The sequence below is a fragment of the Bubalus bubalis genome, chromosome 2 (genome assembly GCF_019923935.1).
Source record: "Bubalus bubalis isolate 160015118507 breed Murrah chromosome 2, NDDB_SH_1, whole genome shotgun sequence".
NCBI classification, from domain to species: Eukaryota; Metazoa; Chordata; class Mammalia; order Artiodactyla; family Bovidae; genus Bubalus; species Bubalus bubalis.
The window spans coordinates 88,386,660-88,409,312 of record NC_059158.1 but is presented as its reverse complement, the minus strand read 5'-3'; the positions used below and the strand labels follow the sequence as shown (position 1 = coordinate 88,409,312).

Sequence of the window (22,653 nt, the reverse complement as noted above, 5' to 3'; positions counted from 1 at the left end):
CCTCTGCTCCTAACTACTGTGCCACAGCGCCTCCTTTTTAATTCAATGCCATTTTTGTTATAAATGCTACATAGAAACATGTGCATTGACATGCCTGTGTAGAAAAATATGGTTATCAAAATTATAGAATTAGAGGAAATTTTTCTTTGATTTTTTTTCTTCCTGTGTACGTGAACTTTAAAAATTATTCTAGAATAAACACGTGCTACTTGTGCTATAAAATTTGGGGTAAAAAAACTAGTGTCAGAGGCTTTACTGAAAGTAACTAAGTTTGCAGCACTTTTAAATGTTGCCATTTAATCTTGTCATCTATAAAGGAGGGCATTGATCCCTTATGATTATCTGCTTCAGAACTCAATTTCTTCTGAGCCAGATGCAGGGGCCCTGCCTGAGACTGAGACCCTGACAGATAAGAGTTATAAATAGGGTGACTGTCTGTCCCAGTTTGCCTGGAAAATTCATGGCTTATGCTGGTAGTTCCAGAATAAGTATTAATGCAGCCCCTTTTACTCTTGAAAGGGTCTCAGTTGGGATGATCAATTGCTTGGTCACCCAGGTTGCAAAGATTAGTGCATTCACATCACAAGGCTGCAGAGCCTTCGGTGATAGGGCATCTCAATACAACAGTGGAAAACTAGAACCAAAACCTTTAAGGAAAGAGAAAAAGGTGTTTTATAATTTGGGGATACCCTAAATCACTGAACAGCATAACATTCATGGGCCCTGCCCTTCCAAGATTCTGTAGCATAAACATGAGTCTCTTCTTAATGTCTATTTGGTTAGTCCTTCCAATAGCTTTGTTGTTATTGTTGTTTAGTTGGTAAGTCATGTCTGACTCTGCTACCCCGTGGACAATAGCCTGCCAGGCTCCTCTGTTCATGGGATTTCCCAGGCAAAAATACTGGAGTGGGTTGCCATTTCCTTCTCCAAGGGATCTTTCCAACTCAGGGATTAAACCTGAGTCTCCGGCTTTGCAGGTGGATTCTTTACCACTGAGCCACCTGGGAAGACCACCATTTGATGAAATCATCTATCTGGTGTCATCATAACAGGAGGGAAAAGGGAAGATGGATTGATAAGATGGAAAATTTTCCACATTTCATATTGGGGCAAGTGCCAAGTGATGCTTTCAAGTAACCTACTTAAAACATTGAAGTATTAATTATTCTTATCTTAGAGTTATTTTGAATAACTTCTCTGTTTTAACAATACATAGAAAATCATTGTGTAATTTATAAGCTGTGTTTAAAAGTACAAAAATAGTCTATTTAGCTTCACAAGTAAATGGGCTCACAATTCTATAATAATAAATTCAAATTTAAATTTCTTTGGCTATTTCTTGGCATTTGTGGCAGCTTGGATAATTCCTTGTAACATGGCTAATGTTCATTAGCAATTAACAAGAAACAGTAGACTATTCTCATCATTAAAAAATATCTTAGTCAAAACAAGCTTCCATCTTTATGAAAAGACTTCTGTTTTCCCAATCTCCAAAATCTAATCATAAAATTGTGGTATTTAAATCAAAGTCTCTGACATATCTTATTTATTTCATCTTTATTCAAGTTTGATGAATAAGTCCAAACCCTCTTATTAGATATTCCAGCAATTAAAATAGATAACAATTATAATTCATAAATAGTGCAAAAAGTTTTCTATGAATACCATTAAAGGCTAATATTGATATTGGAAATGGGTGTTTTCCTGCAATATGACTCACTCAAGTTGAGTTTCAATGATAATTTCCCACAATTTTGCATGTCTGTGGGGAAAGCGGCCGATATATACTGTTCAAATATCTGTTACAATTCTTCTGGAAGGTATTAATGACTTTAAAAAGCCTTAAAATGTGCTTCTCCTTCTACCCAGTGAAGCCACTACTACAAACTTACAGAGAAATAATTGGGGATCTATGCACAAAGGTATGTGCAGGGATGGTTTTCAATAGTAATAAAGAAATAAAAACAAAGAATTTTATCCACCTATCCCTATCTAATACTGGAGATTAACTAAATATATTATCACTAACCTGAATCACTATGTAGCCACTGAAACTTATAACGTAGATCTTTATTTCTAGACATGGACAGATATTCATTATACACGTAAATTACATAAGCATTTGTACCCATGGTTGCTGTTAAGTGGTCAATACACACTGAGTGTTTGTTATTTGTGCCAGACACTTTCCTAAAATTTCACCTGCATCATAACATGTACTCCACACTGCCAAAAAGTAGGCATTGTTATTATTTTCATTTGATAGAGGGGAGAAGTTGAGGCACAGAGAGGTTAAGTTATCTCTTTAGCCCTGCTAGTAAGTGATGGAGGTGGGATTCAAACCCACACAGGTGGCTTTTTGGTCCCATCTCCTAACCTCTGCACAACCGCCTCATGTTTTTATTCAATATCGTTTTCCATATATGGTGGATGTATGTATACATGCATTTATGTGAGTTTTTTGCAGGAAAAAAAATGACTATCTTTGGATTGTGGAACTATGAGAGATTTTTCTTTTGTTTTTCTTTCGGTATACTTGAACTTTTAAAATTATCCTTTGAATAATTTTATTGTTATTCTAGAATAAATATTGCAATATAATTTGAAAAAAAGTCAGAAACTTTTAATGAAAGTGGCTAATTTTGTGACACTTTTAAATGTTTCGAAAAAAATTGAAATTGCTCTATGTAAATATCTACAAACATTTAATCTATAAAAGAGAAGTAAGAAGAGAGTTTAGGTGAGAGGTAAAAAAAACAAGACTCAACTCATTAGCACTCTTTTGACAGTTTATGTTATTATTTTATAGTGTTAGTTAACATGTGTGTAACTTTTGCTTTTCCAATCAAATTTTAAGTTCTTTGTCATCCACCGCAAAGCCTACTACATACTGCACATAGTGACAGACAGGTAAGATTTTGTTTAATTAGTAAACAGCTTATATTTATTAATGGAAACAGAATGGCTAAGATCTCTACCAAAGGAGGAATTCGGACTTAACTTCAGAAGTCTCCCATAGTCACTTGTTAGAGCTGCAGATTCTCCTAGGTCCTTGGCTGTGACTTCAACTTGTCTTTTCCGAGGTGGAGAAAACAAGAGAGACATAGCCAGATGTCAAATGTAATGGCCCAGGGTTCAGGTTAAAATTCTGGGTATGACTTTGGACCATGTTAATAAAAGAATATTTTCCAAGGGACTTTTTTTTTCCAGAAGACATCTTGGCATACATGGACATAACTGTAAACATCATTTTAATTATACCAACATCAATGTGCATTATACACCTACTTACTCCTTACGAAATTTTCTTCAGTCTCATCTGCAATACTTAATAAAGCACCTCCTTGCATCTGGCATGAAGAATGAGCCTCGCTCCAGGACAGGGAGGAAAGCAGATTGAATTGGTAGCAAATGCGTGAATGGAGATCCTTCTCCCAGACTGCATCGCAGCCCACCTCTGTGGATGCTGAAAACAAAATCCATTAGAACTTTATACCCTTATTTTATCTATACAGTGATATACTTCTGAGATTAATTTGAATGGCATGATTCCAACTTGTAATTCCTAAAACTTCAGTGCTCTTACCTATTCTTGCTTAGGTCTTTATGACAAAAATCTGTATTGTTTTCCCACTGGCACTTTATGGTAAAACTTGTTCAAGATTTAAAGGAAATTCAATAAATTATCAATAAAGAAGCTCTGACCCTTTCTGGGAAAATGATAGTAGCCATTTTTAAGAGAAGTAAATCTAAGTGAATTATTTGTGAAAATAACATCCGAATTCTTTAAAAAGCAGACAGAACTTTATACTGAAAACTGTATGAATTGAAATATTTATTTAAGATAGATGCAAATACTCTTTCAGGAGGCTTTTCCCTGCAAATACCAAAACACTAGACAGACTAAAAGGGATAAAGTAGAAATAGGAATCTCTAATGAACAGACGTTTTCAAATAAACACTGAGAACAGGAACATTGATATTTAGTTTTAGGAAGTTCTTTCACTGTAAATCAACTTCTGCTGTTGTTCAGTCGCAAGTGGTGTCCGAATCCTTGCGACACCATGGACTGCCAGGTTCCTCTGTTCTCCACTAATAATTCAATTTTTAAAAATGTTTTAAAATTCTTTCAATCAAAAGGAGGAGAAACAAAATCCACTTGCAAAACATTGGCCAAGTGTTGAGTAGTTTGCTTAAAAGTAAATTTTTTAGGGGGGGGGTTTATTTATTTTTTTTTAATTTAATTTTATTTTTAAACCTGAAACACTGTATTAGTTTTGCCAAACATCAAAACGAATCCACCACAGGTAAATTTAATAAAGTATGAAACATGGATCTGAACTCTGAAGTTTCTTAAAATGACAGAAAATGAAAGCAAAAGTACGTTTGATGAAATTTTAAATCAAACCCCAAGGTGAACCTAAGCAGTCATAGTAATTACCTGAAATCAAACTCACCCCAAAATTTTCAGAATGTAGACAGTGTGAACCGTGCAACAGCAAGAGTGTAACTTATGGTCAGGCAATCTGCTTAAATCTAGAACAATCTTTCCCAAAGTGCAATCCACAGAGTATTACAATTTCAAGAGCTCCACAAGAGAAGCTGGAATGTAGTACATATGTAACCTCCTCTGGGGAATTCATAATATACACTAGCATATTAAAGGCTCTGAGAAGTTCTCTAGTAAAGAAAAGGCTTGCTTTTAATTCACTATACTTCAAACTTATTTGGCAATATGAAATCTTTTTTGTTTGCTTTCTTTTTGACACAATGCTTAGTTAGATGGCTCCCTTGGGAATGCAGAAGTTTGTTTTCATGTCTGGTTGCAACGTGCCTTCCCCAGTACTGAGTTAGTGAATGAGAAGTTATTAAACATAAATATATTAAATCTGAGATTGTCTACCGAGTTCCCTGACCTACACATGTATTTATAGAAGGATCCAAGATTGAAGGAGGGCAGAAGACAAGTCTACATCACCAAAGAAAATGTGTAGGAAAGGAGAAGGGAAGGAGGATGCTTCTAGTAATCATCTTGCTCTGATGTTTGAAATTTCCACATTGAGTCTGAGTCCTTAGAGACCATTTCCAGTTAAAAAGCTACGCCATCTATGAGATGGGACAACATGCTAAGCATTGTCAGACTTCATTTTAGCCCTATTCATCCTGTGTGAGAACTGAGTCCATGAGAGAGGAGAAGGGTGGTGCTTCATCGTGCATGAAAATCATTTAGCAGACTTCTGAAAAAAACCACAGATTCCTGGTTCTCATTCTCAGAGATTCTGAATTGGTAGGTCTGGGGTGGGATTCAGAAAACTGACTTTCAAACATATTCCTGATGCCGCTGGTCCACATTCTAATGCAGATGGTCCACAATGCAAATACTGGGAAACACAGGCTTGAAAGAAAACATCTGAAGCACTTCCTAAGAAGAGCAGGTACAAATAGCCCCTGGCTACTAGAAGATGAGAAGGGGTCAGAGGAGGAGACTGGAGAGAATGTCAAAGGAGAGATCTGGGTACCCGGAACCTGCCTCTTGTCTCCGGCCTTGGGGAAAGTTTCGATAATGAGTCCTAACTATAAGCCTCCAGGATAAGCCATGTCAGGATAAGAAAAGGCCTGATGACACTTCAGTCGATCTTGTTCCCATTTTTGCCAAAAATTGGCAAGGAAAGGTCCTACCCTTTCAACAGCACATGGATTGAGCTACGTAAACACAGCCTTTAGCAGAAACCTGAATTCTGTACAGCAAAGCCTGAATTCGATACCTTAAACAGTTAAGATAGAAGGCTTGCAGGTGATCCTATCTGTGCTACAAATTGCAAAGCTCAGTTTTGTTAGTTTTTCCTTGGCTTGGTGTTATCTGTGCTAATTCTTAAGGTTAATCAAAAGGAATGTCTCAAATGTTTGCAACAGATGCCCCTAATCTTCTAACAAGTCAGTCCATTTGTCATTGAAATTTGAACTAAATATAAGAATGTACACTACTATGCAGTCAGTCCTCTCTTTGCTCCTCTGGATGGCTTGCGTATCACTCCACGGATCTTATTTGAGGATCTTATGGCAACAAATGGAATGAAAGTGCCACCCTGGGCCTGGGCACTGTGATGTGCTCTTCTGATCTCCCTTCAGGACCAAGCTGTATTTCCCCACCTGACAGCAGACACCTCTCCTTCAACGATTGCCTTGGCTGACAAGGCTCATTGCCCAATGTCACCCTCCCTTCTCAAGAGCAGCTTGCAAACCATGATGGTCACCACAGAGCTATAAGACCCCTCCTCTCACCCCAACCAGGGCCAAATACAGCTTGAGAACTCCTTGTGGGTCAATCTGGGAGTTGCCAGTCCTGCATCACAGTCCTGAGCAATCCTGCTTTCCTCCTTTCCTTTCCATATGTATCGAGCCTGAGACTACTCCCCAAGAGACCTCCTGCAGGTTCATCTTGGCCTCTAAGGCTACTTCCCGGAACCCCTCTTGCCAGAGGTTCCCATCTTGGCATGAGACATCTGCATGTGTTTACTCTTAATCCTCTTGCTTTCTTCATAACTAATTTTTATTTTCAAGCCACTGAGAAAACAAGATTGAAGGCTGGTACTCTTATTTTTCTCCAAAAATTCTCATGTAAACCATCATATTTCTTTGCAACTTTGGTTGTTTTTATATCATCTCTTCTGTCACTAAATTATGAGCTCCTTGAAAGAAACAACTATGTCATATATATCTTTGTATCTCCTATTATTTGAAGAAAGATTGACAAAAGTCTTTTATGCAAGATGCTATAAATAGGTGATTTTTTCCCCTTTCAAAACACACTTCTTTTCTAATGAACTGAAGTGTATTCAAGTCAATACTGATTTTATTATAGATTATGACTGAGATGCAGCCATTTCTCCTTCTCTATTAGTATGGCTTTTTTGGTCTTCCCTAAGGATACAGCTTTGTCATTGTCTCACATGTACTCTTTCTTGCCACTTAAAAAAATGGTTGAATTCTTACAAAGCAAACAAACAAAAAATACACATACTATTAGAGCAACTCCAAGCTACAAAGTTACTATTTTCTCTCTCTTTGGTCTTTCATATACTCAGCACATAGTTACTGAATATCTGTTCCCTGCAAAGTGTGTTGGTAGTAAATCTCCTGTAAAAGGGATACCAAACCAAGTCAGGACTTCCTGCTCCCAGTGCCGTACATGCTCCTTGGTAGCCCTGATCACAGTTGAAATTAAATGATGCATTATGTGATTGCTTATTGATTGTCTGTTTTTCCTCATAAAATTAAGTATCAGGAAAGCAGTACCATGTTCCATCTTTTTCATGTTATTCCCCATCAGTGCCTAAAGGTAGTTGGGTAAAGAGACTATGATATCAAAGGAAGATGAGAAGCGGTGACCACAAAAGAAGGAAGAAAACTAGTAGGCATGGGCTCCAGAAACCCAAGGAAAGAGATAATGTCAGTTTTGTTACTTATTGTCGAATCTTGGAGGCCTAAGTCATTAGTAACTTTCTGGAGCCTGTTTCAGCAGATTAACCCAATCATTTGCCTGCTCTGTGCCTGCATCCAACTGATGAGCACTGCCAAGAAAAGTCATCTGACTGATTCATTATCAACCACCCCTGATAGGTCCTGGAAACGTGACCAGTTTTATCCAGTAAGCTTGCTCTCCCAGCAGCCACCGTGTTCATTTCACGCCTTTCCTGTTGTCCGAACTTCTCATGCCCTCTTCCCCTCTTCCAAGTCCACAGCTCTGGACTGGTTACTCCTCATATTCCCCATCACTTAATCCATCAACCTTCTTGGACCTGTACTATGCTCTCTTTCTTCTCTCCTACAGAGAAGCTGTTTTTACATCCATAAAAGGCTAGTCCATCCATCTAGGATCTAGACCCCACTTCCTTCTGCCTTCTGAGAGACCATGTTTATTTCACCAATTGTTTCACTTTCCTGCATCTTCAACCTCTTTCTCTTTGATCATTTCCAGATGCACTCAAAGATGACTTAGTGTCTCTCACCTTTAAAAAACAAGAAACAAAAACACTCCTTCCCTTGGCTGCCCCATCCCAGTCTCTGCCTTTTCTCTACCCCTGTTATCACATAGTTTCATACATATGCTGTCTCCAATTTCTCATCTCGCATTTACTCTTAAAAAAAATAGTTTTGCCGAGATACAATTAACATGCCATGTAACATGCCATGCATTGTGCAGCCACCACCGCAATCAAGTTTAGAACGCTTTTGTAGAAACCCAGTATCCGTTAGCAATCACTCCCCACTTTTCCCTCAGTCCTCACCCCTACTCCCAGCCGAGACAACCACTAAACTAGTTTCTGTCTCTATAGATTGGCTTGTTCTAAAAATTTCACATAAATGGAATTATACTGTGTGGTCTTTTTGTGACTGGGTTCTTAGCATAATGTGTCCAAGGGCCATCCATGTTGTAGCATGTACCAATACTTCATTTTTTCATATAGCCCAATAATATCCCATTGTATGGGTATACTACCTGTTATTAATGTATTCCTCAGTAGATAGACATTGGGTTGTGTCTATTTTTTGGCTATTATAAATAATGTTGTTATAAGCATTTGTGTGCAAGCTTTTGTGTGGGCATGTGTTTTCATTTCTCCTGGATAATTAGCTAGGAGAATTGCAGGTGATATGGTAACCCAATATTTACCCTTTTAAGGAAATGACAGGCTGTTTTCCAAAGCAGCTGTGTCCTTTTACAATCCTTCCAGCAGTGTATGAGAGTTACAATTTCTCTATATCCTTATCAGCACTTGTTACTTTAGTCTGTCTTTTTGATTGTAGCCATCCCATGAGATGTAAAGTGGTATCTCACTGTGGTTTTTGTTTTAATTCCCCTAATGGCCCATGATACTGAGTGCTTTTCATTGGTTATTGGCCATTTATCAATCTTTTTTTTTTTTTTGAGAAATGTCTACTCAGACATTTTACCCATTTTTAAATTGGGACTTTTGTCTTTCTGTTGAGTTATAAGCTTTCTTTATATATTCTAGACATAGGTCCTTTATTAGATATCTGATTTGCAAATATTTTATCGTATATTGTGGGTTGTCTTTTCACATTCTTGATTGTGTCCTTTGAAACATAGAATTTTTAATTTTGATGAAGTTCAATTTATCTATTTTTTTCTTTCATTGCTTTCATTTTGATGTCATATCTAAGAATTCATGAAACTTTACCCCTATGTATTCTTCTAAGAAGAATGAATTTGAGTAAACTCCAGGAGTTGGTGATGGACAGGGAAGCCTGGCGTGCTGCAGTCCATGGGGTCGCAAGGAGTCAGACATGACTGAACTGACTGACCAATTCTTCTAACAGTTTTATAGTCTTATCTTTTCCATATAAGTTTTCAAAATCTATTTTGAGTTCGTGTTTTATATGGTGATAGAGAGAAGTTCAATTTTATTCTTTTGGATGTGAATATCCAGTTTCCCTGTACCACTTTTTGAAAAGACTATTCTCTCCCCATTGAATTTTCTTGGCATCCTTGTCAGAAATCAATTAATCATAAGTGTGGGTCTCTCAGTTTTATTCCATTTTGATAATTTTCAAACTTTCCCTAAGTTTTGAAATTGAGAAATCTAAGTCCTCCAACTTTTTTCTTCTTTTTCATTATTATTTTGGCTCTTCTGGGTCCTTTGAATTTCTATAAGAATTTTGGGAAAAGCCTGTCAATTTCTGCAAGGGAGTCAGCTAGGATTCAATAGCGATTGCTGTAATAGTGCCATCTTACCAATAAAAAGCCTTCTGATCACATGAACATGGGATGTCTTTCCATTTATTTAATTTTCTTTAATTTCTTTCACTGTTTTGTAGTTTTTAGATGTAAATTTTTCCTAAATATTTTATTCTTTTGGATGTTAGGATAAATGGACTTCTCTCTCTTTGTTTGATTTGTTTTCTTAATCTAATTTATGGATTGTTCATTACTACTGTATTAAAGTACAACTGACTTTTGTATATGGCTCTTGAGTCCTGTGAATGAGTTTATTAGTTATAGTAGTTTTTTAGTAGATTCTTTGGAATTTTATATATCCAAGACCATGACATCTGCAAAGAGAGATAGTGTTACATCTCCCTTTCCAATCTGGAACAGGGACCATGCTTTGAGAAACACTGAGATAAAGTTGGAGAAGATTGGATGGGAGGCTCCAGAGTCCAGGTGGGGAGATTGGCCCTCGGTAGGAAGAGGACCACTATTGCTTGGGAGGGAGAAAATAGAGATGGATCCAAACCACGGTAGGCTTAAAGAGCAGGCCTGTGAGCAGGAAGTTGTGAAAACTTCCCCTCTGAGGGATCCTATTTTCTTTGAAGTCGGCTCTTAAGAGTTTGGAAGGAGAATATAGGGCAAGGTTAGAAAGTCAGGGGAGAAGAAAGGTTTATATGACCCTTTGGGGAGTGAGATAGAAGCTTGAGAAGAGAGATATAATACTGCTGACAAAGCAGAGGTTGGCAGTCATGCATCTAAATTGGTACCAATCTGCTCTATCATTCAAATTACTGATAAAAACTGAATCAGGTGAATGAGGTTCCAGAGCAATGAGCATGCCAGGCTTTTCATGGATCCCATGAAAATCCATCCATGGGATTTTCCAGGCAAGAATACTGGAGTGGGTTGCTATTTCCTCCTCTAGGGGATCTTCCTGACCCAGGGATCAAACTCGTGTCTCCTGTGTCTCCTGCACTGCAGGCAGATTCTTTAATGCTGAGCCACTGGGGAAGCCTTCACCCAAAGGCTGGTATCCTAAAAATATCTCAAACTAACTAAGCCTGACTCTCCATCTGCGTAAGACATACAATCAGGACAGACATAGTATGACTCAGAATCACCTCTAAATAAAACCAGAGAGATTCCTTTATGTCATCCTTGTTCCTGAAGATCTATAGCAACAGAAGTTTTATCACATCCCTCCCTGCTCATGTGTTTTAGTATGTGTTTATTAGGACTAAATTTACACTGTGTTCACTTACAATCAACTTTTTAAAAGTAAAGGCATCATTCTACATTGAGATAGTAAAAAATTTCTGAATAAGAAAGATGAGATACAGGAGTATGAATCTTTGCTTTAATCTCTCTGTCCTGTCCACTTCCTGACCCCATGGAAAAAGCAATCAGCGTGCTCAGATTGCAGTCTCTGGCACATTATTTTGAGTTATGTTGGCCACCAGGAACCAAAAGCAAAAGAAAGGAAGAAAATTGGAACTGTAATTTAGCACTGTACAAATAAACATTCTCTCTGCTGGTTTTGTGAAGGGCAAGAGAATTGGAATGTGGCCGGCTGTCAAGTGGAGGATGTTTCTGAACTGTAGGAAGCTGAACAAATAGTCCAGGGATCTAAAAGCCCTGGGCACCACTAAACCCAGGCTTCCACCTGGGAAGCGATAATTGGCTAAAAGTGACAGAGGATGGTGACAGTGCTCTTTGGAGAATCTCAAGGAGACCTGCTGCTGCTGCTGCCAAGTCCCTTCAGTCGTGTCCGACTCTGTGCGACCCCAGAGACGGCAGCCCACCAGGCTTCCCATCCCTGGGATTCTCCAGGCAAGAACACTGGAGTGGGTTGCCATTTCCTTCTCCAATGCACGAAAGTGAAAAGTGAAAGTGAAGTCGCTCAGTCGTGTCCGACTCTTGGCGACCCCATGGACTGCAGCCCACCAGGCTCCTCCATCCATGGGATTTTCCAGGCAAGAGTACTGGAGTGGGGTGCCATTTCCTTCTCCATCAAGGAGACTAGTATAGTTTAAAAAATAGTATTAGGGCTATGTGAAATACATGTTACTTTTATTAATATTTGCTTATTTACTTTCCTAAAAAAATTTTATTGTAAGATGTTTGAGTTACAATATTGTGCTGGTTTCTGCCATATATCAATATAGATCAGTCATACATATACATATATCCCCTCCCTCTTGAGTCTTTTTCCCACTAATGGAGAGAGTAGAATGGAAACAGATACACTAATGTATCTAAAATAGATAGCCAGTGGGAATTTGCTGTATGACTCAGGGAACTCAAACCAGGGCTCTGTTTATTTACTTTTAATAATGACATCTATTGGAGATGGAAATGGAAAGAGAAGATGATGTAAAAAATGTGACATCAGACTCAAGGATCTAAGGAGTGTAGGGATTACATGCACATATTCCTCCACACAGACATTCAGAGACATTCAGATTCAGATAGAGAAGGCTAATGTTCTAACAGTTAATAAATAATGAAATACTTTCATGCTGATTGGTGAAGAGCTGCTCTCCTGAGCTCATCAAGTGCCTCTTGCTGCCTCAGCATCCCCTCACATTACAGCAGATAAGGGGCTAATACCAGTAGTGGGTGTCCAGGACTCCAAGCCTCCACATTAAGGTCTCCACTTGAATTGGCCAATAGCCCATACCAAACTGGTTGTTAAATGTCTTAATATCACCTCTGTATATAGATGTTATGTGGAATTACTTGCATGTTGTGAATTGTCTGATGAAGAATTATTGGCCACAGGATCACCCGGGCCATTTGTCAAAAATGCAAATGCTCATTGCATCTCCAGGACTGGACGAGGATCTACATTTTAAACTATATGATTCTAGAGCGTCCTATCAAATGTAGTCTCCATTTCCAGGCATGGAACAAATCTGTCTGTCCTGTATTCCGTCTGGGCCAAGTCCTTTGGAGAGAGGGATCTAAGTCCTAACACTATGCTTAATTTAGTGCTGGTGACAAAGACGATAAAGAGGAAGGATCATTGATTCAGAAGCACATGTTGAAAGGATGTTAGACCTAATGGTGACATGATGATGGTGGTGGTAATCCTGGTGAGTACCAGGTTCTATGATAAGTAGCTTAGATGCTTATCTAATGAAACTGATCACATGGGCCACAGCCTTGTCGAACTCAATGAAACTCTGAGCCATGCCATGTAGGGCCATTCAAAACAGACAGGTCATGGTGGAGAGTTCTAACAAAACGTGGTCCACTGGAGAAGGAAATGGCAAACCACTTCAGTATTCTTGACTTGAGAACACCATGAACAGTTACAAAAAGGCAAAAAGATAGGACACTGAAAGATGAGGTCCCCAGGTTGGTAGGTGCCCAATATGCTACTGGAGAAGAGTGGAGAAATAACTCCAGAAAGAATGAAGAGATGGAGCCAAGGCAAAAACAACACCCAGTTGTGGATGTGACTGGTGATGGAAGTAAAGTCCGATGCTGTAAAGAACAATTTTGCATAGGAACCTGGAATGTTAGGTCCATCAGTTCAGTTCAGTTCAGTCGCTCAGTTGTGTCCGATCCTTTGCAACCCCATGAACCGCAGCACACCAGGCCTCCCTATCCATCACCAACTCCTGAGGTTTACCTAAACTCATGTAATCGGTGATGCCATCCAACCGTCTCATCCTCTGTTGTCACCTTCTTCTCCTTCCCTCAATCTTTCCCAGAATCAGGGTCTTTGCATCAGGTGGCAAAAGTATTGGAGTTTCAGCTTCAACATCAGTTCTTTCAGTGAACACCCAGGACTGATCTCCCTTAGGATGGACTGGTTAGATCTCCTTGCAGTCCAAGGGACTGTCAAGAGTCTTCTCCAACACCATGAATCAAGGTAAATTGGAAGTGGTCAAACAGGAGATGGCAAGAGTGAATGTCGACATGTTAGGAATCAGTGAACTAAAATGGATTGGAATCGGTGAATTTAACTCAGATGACCATTATATCTACTGTTGTGGGCAAGAATCCCTTAGAAGAAATGGAATAGCCATCATAGTCAACAAAAGAGTCCGAAATGCGGTACTTGGATGCAATCTCAAAAACAATGAATGATCTCTTCATTTCCAAGGCAAACCATTCAATATCACAGTAATCCAAGTCTATGCCCCAACTAGTAATGCTGAAGAAGCTGAAGTTGAACAGTTCTATGAAGACCTACAAGACCTTCTAGAACTAACACCCAAAAAAGATGTCCTTTTCATTAGAGGGGACTGGAATGCAAAAGTACGAAGTCAAGAAATACCTGGAGTAACAGAGAAATTTGGCCTTGGGGTACAAAATGAAGCTGGGCAAAGGCTAACAGAGTTTTGCCAAGAAAACACACTGGTCATAGCAAGCACCCTCTTCCAACAACATAAGAGAAGACTCTGTACATGGACATCACCAGATGATCAATACCAAAATCAGATTGATTATATTCTTTGCAGCCAAAGATGGAGAAGCTCTATACAGTCAGCAAAAACAAGCTGACTTGTCTGTGGCTCAGATCATGAACTCCTTATTGCAAAATTCAGACTTAAATTGAAGAAAGTAGGGAAAACCACTAGACCATTCAGGTATGACCTAAATAAAATTCCTTATGATTATACAGGGTAAGTGACAAATATATTCAAGAGATTAGATCTGATAGACAGAGTGCCTGAAGAACTATGGACGGAGGTTTGTGACATTGTAAGGAGACAGTGATCAAGATCATTCCCAAGAAAAAGAAATGCAAAAAGGCAAAATGGTTGTCTGAGGAGGGCTTATTTAGCTGAGAAAAGAAGAGAAGTTAAAGGCAAAGGAGAAAAGGAAAGATATACCCATTTGAATGCAGAGTTCCAAAGAATAGCAAGGAGAGATAAGAAAGACTTCCTCAGTGATCGATGCAAAGAAATAGAGGAAAACAATAAAATGGGAAAGACTAGAAAGCTCTTCAAGAAAATTAGAGATACCAAGGGAATATTTCATGCAAAGATGGGCACAATAAAGGACAGAAATTATATGGACCTAACAGAAGCAGAAGATATTAAGAAGAGGTGGCAAGAATACACAAAAGAACTATACAAAAAAGACCTTCATGACCCAGATAACCATGATGGTGTGATCACTCACCTAGAGCCAGACATCCTGGAATGTGAAGTCAAGTGGGTCTTAGGAAGCATCACTACGAATAAAGCTAGTGGAGGTGATGGAATTCCAGCTGAGCTATTTCAAATCCTAAAAGATGTTGCTGTGAAAACACTGCACTCAATATGCCAGCAAATTTGGAAAATGTAGCAGTGGCCACAGGACTGGAAAAGGTCAGTTTTCATTCCAATCCCAAAGAAAGGCAATGCCAAAGAATGTTCAAAATACCGCTCAATTGCACTCGTCTCACACACTAGCAAAGTAATGCTCAAAATTCTCCAAGCCAGGCTTCAACAGTATGTGAACCGTAAAATTCTAGATGTTCAAGCTGGATTTAGAAAGGCAGTGGAACCAGAGGTCAAACTGTCAACATCCGTTGGATCATCTAAAAGCAAGAGAGCTCCAGAAAAACATCTACTTCTGCTTTATTAACTACGTCAAAGCCTTTGACTGTGTGGATCACAACGAACTATGGAAAATTCTGAAAGAGATGGGAATACCAGACCACCTTGCCTGCCTCCAGAGAAATCTGTATCCAGGTCAAGAAACAACAGAACTGGACAGGGAACAACATACTGGTTCTAAATCAGGAAAGGAGTATGTCAAGGCTGTATATTGTCACCCTGCTTATTTATATGCAGAGAACATCACGCGAAATGCTAGGCTGGATGAAGCACAAGCTGGAATCAAGATTGTCAGGAGAAGTATCAATAACCTCAGATATGCAGATGACACAACCCTTATGGCAGAAAGCAAAGAACTAAAGAGCTTCTTGATGAAAGTGAAAGAGAGAGTGAAAAAGAGAAAAGTCCTTGCAGCAACAAAGACTCAGCAGAGCCAAAAATAAATAAATAAGAAAGAAAATAGAAGATATATATAAACATTCCCCAGTACTTAAGAACCATTGGCAACTTTTAAGCTAAATGAAAATACAATAAAATAATAAAGTACTTACTGACAAAATATTTAGAACATTGAAGCTATTACTGGACCTTGAAAATCAGGTTAAGTAGAGAAAAAGAGTTTAAAGTTATAGCTAGAAACTGAGTAATAAGGATAGGGAATCACTGTTGAGAAATACTGGGAGGGCAACTGTGATTTTAAAAAGATCATCAAGGGCCAGCTGATGTTTGGACTTGACAATGAGCAGGACAAGCAATCAGGACTTGGATAGGTGAAGGAGCTCATAAGAAGGAGTGGACTGGAAGGATAGCAAAACTTCATATACATTCAGTTTTGTTTTGAAGTATCCTGCCTGGAAGCTGGAATTCATGAAATCACAGAGTATTAAAATTTGATTCCAGTTAAAGCATATTTATGCACTGAACTTAGTGAGGAATGACTAATTAATATCTTTGAACTTAGGGGGAAAAAAGCAATATACATCAGAATTGTCTTTTCAAGGCAAAAACAAACAAAATCAAAATCTGGTTAAATGGATTCAGCAAGCTTATTCAGACTTCAGTAGCTCAATCTCAGTGCTTTTCTTTGGATATAATAACTTTCTAATCATCCTTGATTCATTCGTGACATATAGGGAAGACTAGATTTTATTCTTACTAGGATCTGGGCAAAATCCCCACTTCTCGTCTCTTTCGTATCGGCTGGTAGTGGCACACCACAGTAAGTTGTCTTCCCGTCCTTCCCGGGTACATTCGTGCCGCCACTGCTGATTGTACTGGAAGGGGAACATGCACGGAGTCCCGTGGGCATTCCCTTTGATTGTGTACAAATCTAAGAGAAAAAGGAGGACAAAGTCAAATAAGTAGTATGGCAACTTTATCTTTGGAGATAAAGATAAGATAAGATAAAGATAAAGATAAGATGTCATAGTGCAAATGCATTTTTTATTGACCGAAAATCTACACTGGGCAAGGCCCTCACCTTACCGTGGTTAACCCTTAAGACCTCAATGTCTAGTGTGTGGAAAACTACAAGGCTGAGTGCTGTGTTCAGGGAAATGCTGATAAGTGGTTTGTTTTGTATGTTTATCTCCTTGTTTGTTTACTATGATGCACTGTTTCAGTGTTTCCGTGGTGGCTCAGTCAGTAAACTTCTGTAATGCAGGAGACCCAAGTTTGATCTGTGGGTCAGGAAGATCCCTTCTGAAGAAGGGAATGGCAACCCACTCCAGTATCTTTGCCTGGAGAATCCCATGGACAGAGGAGCCTGGCGGGCTACAGTCCACGGGGTTGCAAAGAGTCAGACATGACTTATTGATCAACACTACTTCAGTAGCACACATATTTGTGAATGGATAAGAAGAAAAAAATTACTTATTACTTGTATTTAAGTATAATTGTTTTTTAGTATTGTGTTAGTTTTAGGTATATAGCTTCAGATCTTTTTCCAGTATAGGCTATTACAAGATACTGAATATAGTTGAAGATTTCACTTTAAAATATCTTCCAGTCCCCAAGTATATCAGTCAGCAGCATCTGAATCTCGAGTTTCATAAGTATTTATAATTTATTCACTCAACAGATATCTGTTGAGCATTTAATGTGTTCAGCACTGGGTATTATGATGTAATAGTGACCAAATGAGTAAATTTCCCTTTCATATGGAGCATCTGTTTGAGTGGGGAGAAAAAAAAGAGAAAGAAAATATATAGATAAACTTGTAATTTCAAGTAGTGATAAGTAACCATGAAGAAAAATAAAATAGGATAAGAACAGAATGACTGGGTGTATGTGGTGGGGGTGTGGTTTAGTCACTAAGTCGTGTCCGACTCTTTGCAACCCCATGGACTGTAGCCTGCCAGGCTCCTCTGTCCATGGAATTCTCCAGGCAAGAATACAGGAGTGGGTTGCCATTCCCTTCTCCAAGTGGGGGTTGAAGGGGCACTATTTTTGATAAAATGGTCAGTGAAGGCCTCTCTGAATAAGAATTTGGGAAAGTGAGGTTCAGGCCTCTGGACAAGAGTTGCTTTGGCAGAAGGAAGAGCAGGAATGAGGGACCTGCATCAAGACCCACGTGTGGTCAACAGGGGAAAGCAGGGAAGCCCAGTGGGCAGAGGACCAGGGAGGCACTGGGGTGTTGGCTCACAGAGGGCCAGCTCTGCCACGACGTGGACTTCGGCTTTTACTCTGAAGGCAATAGGCAGTCATCAGAGCGTACTGAATGGGAAAGCACATGATCAGATTTCCATTTTTAAAGACACACATGGTGCAGTGTGGCAAGCAGATTGTACACAGAGAGAAGGCAGAGTGGATGCCCGGCTATTGGCCCCAGAGAGGGGTCTGGGAAAGAGATGGCCACGCTGAGCGGCCTGCTGGCTGCGTTCTCAGAGTATTCCAATCATTGGTCATCCCTGGCCTTAAGCAGGAGGCAACAACTTTTCATGAATCAACTGGGACTTTCTGTAGTGAAGGGGATCAGTGTGTGTGCGCTTAGTTGCTTCAGTCGTGTCCAACTCTTTGCGACTCATAGACTGTAGCCCTCCAGGGTCCTCTGTCCATGGGAGTCTCCAGCCAAGAAAACTGGAGTGGGTTGCTATGCCACCCTCCAGGGGATCTTCCCAATCCAGGGATTCAACTCACGTCTCTTATGTCCCCTGCATTGGCAGGCAGGTTCTTTCTTTTTTTTGGGCATTTGACCTTTTTCCTTTATTATTTTTTTTAATATTTCTTTTCTTAAAAATTAATTTATTTATTTTAATTGAAGGCTAGTTACTTTACAATATTGTGGTGTTTTCTGCCATACATTGACATGAATCAGCCATGGGTGTACATGTGTCCTCCATCTAAAACCCATCCCATCCCTCAGGGTTTTCCCAAAGCACCGGCTTTGAGTGCCATTTTATGCATCGAACTTGGACTGGTGATCTATTTCACATATGGTAATACACATGTTTCAATGCTATTCTCTTCAATCATTCCACCCTTGCCTTCTCCCACAGAGTCCAAAAGTCTGTTCTTCATTTATATCTGTGTGTCTTTTGTTCTCTCACATACAGGGTCATTGTTACCGTCTTTCTAAATTCCATATATATGAGTTAATATACTGTATTGGTGTTTTTCTTTCTGACTTACTTCACTCTGTATAATAGGCTCCAGTTTCATCCCCCTCATTAGAACTGATTCAAAGGAGGTTCTTTACCATGAGAAGGGGATTGGGGCCACCGTCAATTAAGTCAGCGGGTCCTGGAGTGAAACAGCTGACTGTAGAGATTCCCACCCTCTCTCACAATCGGGAGGGGTGGGATGGGGGATACAGTTTGGGGCGTGGCACTAGCCTGAGCTCACCCCATATCGCCAGCCCTAGAGGTTTGAACTGTGTGGAAACTGCTGCTATTCCAGGACTCATCCTCTGCCTTCTACCTAGTCTTCCCCTGCATGCATTGTGAGTGTGGGTATTTGGCTGAAATGTTCACATGAAACAAAAAGCCAAATTCTTCCTTGGAACTGGAGATTATTCAGAGTGCTGGTTTGCAACACTTGCTTTATTTTAGTGAGTCCTGAAAAATGGCTTACTCTTGTCTCTGTGTCTCTTTACTCATTTCTTGTAGGTACAGGAGGAAGTCTTGCTTTAGATTTTAGGAGCTCCTTTCTCTGCTTCCTACAGTTTTTAGAAGTCGAAGCTCTTATTGAGGCATTATTCTACAAAGTACCAGAAGGGCAGGGACCATTCCTGTCTCGCTGGCTTTTGTAAATCAGATGCCAGCCCAGAAATAGTCCGTGTTCCATGAGTGTGTGAAGGCCAGTGAATGGATGGATGAATGACTGAACAGAGCTACATAACAAAACCTGACAAACAGGTTTGAGGGTTCAGAATTTCAGAAGTAAGCGGCTTTCTTTGTCTCTTTCTTTGTTTTAAAATCCCAGATATCGCAGAACTATGGAAAATGAAAACACCTCCACTTACCTGCCCCCAAAACCATGCTTTCCTACTCCCTTGTTTGTTGCTGATGTTGTTTAGTCATTCAGTGTGTCTGACTCTTTGCGACCCTATGGACCGCAGCCTGCCGGGCTCCTCTGTCCATGGGATTCTGTCCAGGCAAGAATACTGGAGTGGGTTGCCATTTCCTTCTCCAGAGGATCTTCCCAACCCAGGGATCAAACCTGTGTCTCTTGCGTCTCCTGTGTTAACATGAGGATTCTTTACCACTGATACACCCAGGAAACCCCTCCCACTCCCCGACACACAGCAAATAACGTCTGACAACAGTCTGCCTTTAATGCCTTGTAACACACCCACCACACAGATGCCAGCCTGGTCTTAGGAGACACTGAGGTGCCCTGCACACATGCTTCATACATGGAACTGACTTTCTACAATAAAAGGAATGTTGGCCTGAGAGGCTCTTATTATATTTATCCTGACAAGGCTTTTAACTTCAAAAATCTTTTCCTTCTACTTTGATTTTCTCTCTCCCTCATCTTTCTGTTCTTTCTCCTTTCCACTGATTCCCAAAGTTATTTAAGTGTTTTCTCCCTTAATACCTTTAAATTCAAAGTCCTGCTTCTTTAGCAGAATCTAGCAAATCTCTTCTCAGACTCTGGCAATCTTTTTACAATAAGCAAGTAAGCAACTCAAACCTATTTAGCAGAAGTCCCTTGAGGTCCCAGGGGCTGTGTACCTCTTTCATATGTTTTACAAATCTTTATTTATGTGCAACCTTTCTAAATATATCATTTCATGTGTACTTTGGTTGACATTATTTTTTACCTTTGTGCAGATAGTCACAAATGCCTCCACCACCGGACATATAGGAAACCCACTTATGGAGATATTTCCTTGAGGCCACAAGCGTGTTGTCCTGCTTCACCTGGACCAGGTACTGGAGTGGGCCTGTGATCGTCTTCTTGTTACAGTGCCACTTCAAGGAAACGTGGGTGGAATCGCACTCGTATATGCTCAGCGGCTGCTCTGGACTAGACACGTTCAGGCCCAGGCAGCCACTGCCTCCGATGTTAAATAGGCGGTGGTTTGAAACCCACTTCCACAGCATGTACTTGTTGGGTGGTTTGCAGTTCTCCAGGGTCAGTGTAGATTTGCTGGCTTGAATACATTTCTCGAGGTTCTCACTTTGGATAATGAAGATTCCTTTATCTGAAACAGCAAAGTAGAAGATATAGTAGAGAATCTTCATATACAATTAACTAGTGTCAGGGGGATCCCAATGTGCATGTCTGAGCTGTGACATGTCACACCAATAGCTATTGCATCTCAAACAGGTCTGGAGTTGAATGGGCAGGGTCCACAACAAGGGCTTGATTTGTACAAATCAAAGGAGTTTCTTGGGAGGCATACATGGACTTGCTGGAGCTAATGGCAAACCTCTCCTCTAAGACTGGATTGGCTGCCCCCTCCCCCACAAGTAACAAGGGCTGCTTGTGGATCCACTCGGGAACAGCACTGATAGAAAAGGAGCTCGCCACAACTGGAGACAGAGGCCTGCTAACAATACTCAGGGCTACAGCAGAGACACACTGGGTACCCAGGGGTATGGTGACATTTTTTTTTTTTTCAGACAAGTGCCTGAATGTTAGGAATATGGCAGCTCAATCAAGAGCCACTGAAATGAACATTTTCCCCATCAAATATCTGCAGGATGCCTAAAGGATAGAATTCAAGGGTTTCTTTGTGTTTTGATAGGAGACCCAGTGCTTGTGAGCAAAAATACTTCCCCACATTTGTTTTCTGTGTTGGGCCCATCAGAAGTAGAAAGACAGGGACATTTGCTCTGGGGTCAGCCTCCTCCTGAGAGAGTCCTTGTTGGGTGGGGCTGGCAGCAGCACACAGATGCCCAGGACACTAGCTGAGGTCCTTCACCTAGCTGCATGAGAAGATACAAGAGCACCACGACGGACTCAGACCACACAGGCCCACCTGGGGCATGGAGGGAGTAGGCATTTCATGATACACCCCTGAGCCTCCAACCCCAGGGAGCCAGAAGAAAGGATCTGGATGAGTTTCCTGTGGACAAGCTGCCTGGGCCCAGACAGGGCTTATGTGGTATCTCTCCACTCATTATGTGACTTTACTTCAAGCTGTCAGCCTGGAAGGCACCTATCACGCAATAACTATGAATACGTCTTCCCACAGGTTTTCTGAAGGTGGAAATCACATCTGATTTCTTCAGTATAAGTTCAGAGTGTCCTGAGCACATCATCGAAGTTCAGTAAATGTTTGATGTTGATTAAACACACTGTCTTCCCTGGTGGCTCAGAGGTTAAAGCATCTGCCTGCAATGCAGGAGACCTGGGTTTGATCCCTGGGTCGGGAAGATCCCCTGGAGAAGGAAATGGCAACCCACTCCAGTATTCTTGCCTGGAGAATCCCATGGACGGAGGAGCCTGGTGGGCTACAGTCCACAGGGTCGCAAAGGGTCGGACACGACTGAGCGACTTCACTCACTCACTCACTCAAACACACTGGCGGGTGCTGCTTATCTAGGCTCATGGTTGCTGGGTTACTTAGCTCTGACCGTCTGGGCAGGTCCAAGAGTTCTTTTGTTCTCCTGTTCGCTAGGCTCTGCTCTTAAACATCTTACTTCCTGTCCATTCTTCAAAAATCTAAAGGGATATTATCAGGTTCCCTTAAAACAACTGTGGTTTAGGGCCAGGCATGTCCTGTGGCAGTGGCATAGGGAACAGGCAGAGCCTTCTAGAGATTTCAAACAGTGCAGAATGAAGCTCTTAAGTATTGGTACGTGAGAACAATGCTTCATTTTGATAAAAGTTCTTTTGGCTTTTCTAAAGTTGCTCAGGTCAAGAAGAACTGATTTACAGTAATCAAAATCACTTAAGAAACTGTTAAAA

The 22,653-nt window shown here is 40.3% G+C and overlaps 1 protein-coding gene across 3 annotated transcripts in view; it reads right to left on the bottom strand.

Annotated features, from left to right (window-relative positions):
• The window catches only part of PLA2R1 (phospholipase A2 receptor 1), a 142,159-nt gene that overhangs the window by 95,849 nt on the left and 23,657 nt on the right, over positions 1–22,653 (bottom strand). For all 3 annotated transcript variants that reach the window (XM_044934832.2, XM_025276141.3, XM_006073133.4), the window contains exons 2-4: positions 20,558–20,941; positions 16,448–16,621; positions 3,293–3,466 (exon numbers count right to left, since the gene is read on the bottom strand). In XM_044934832.2, coding sequence (XP_044790767.2) covers positions 3,293–3,466; positions 16,448–16,621; positions 20,558–20,840 — 631 coding nt within the window. In that variant the 5' untranslated portion in view covers positions 20,841–20,941. The remainder of the gene's footprint in view (positions 1–3,292; positions 3,467–16,447; positions 16,622–20,557; positions 20,942–22,653) is intronic.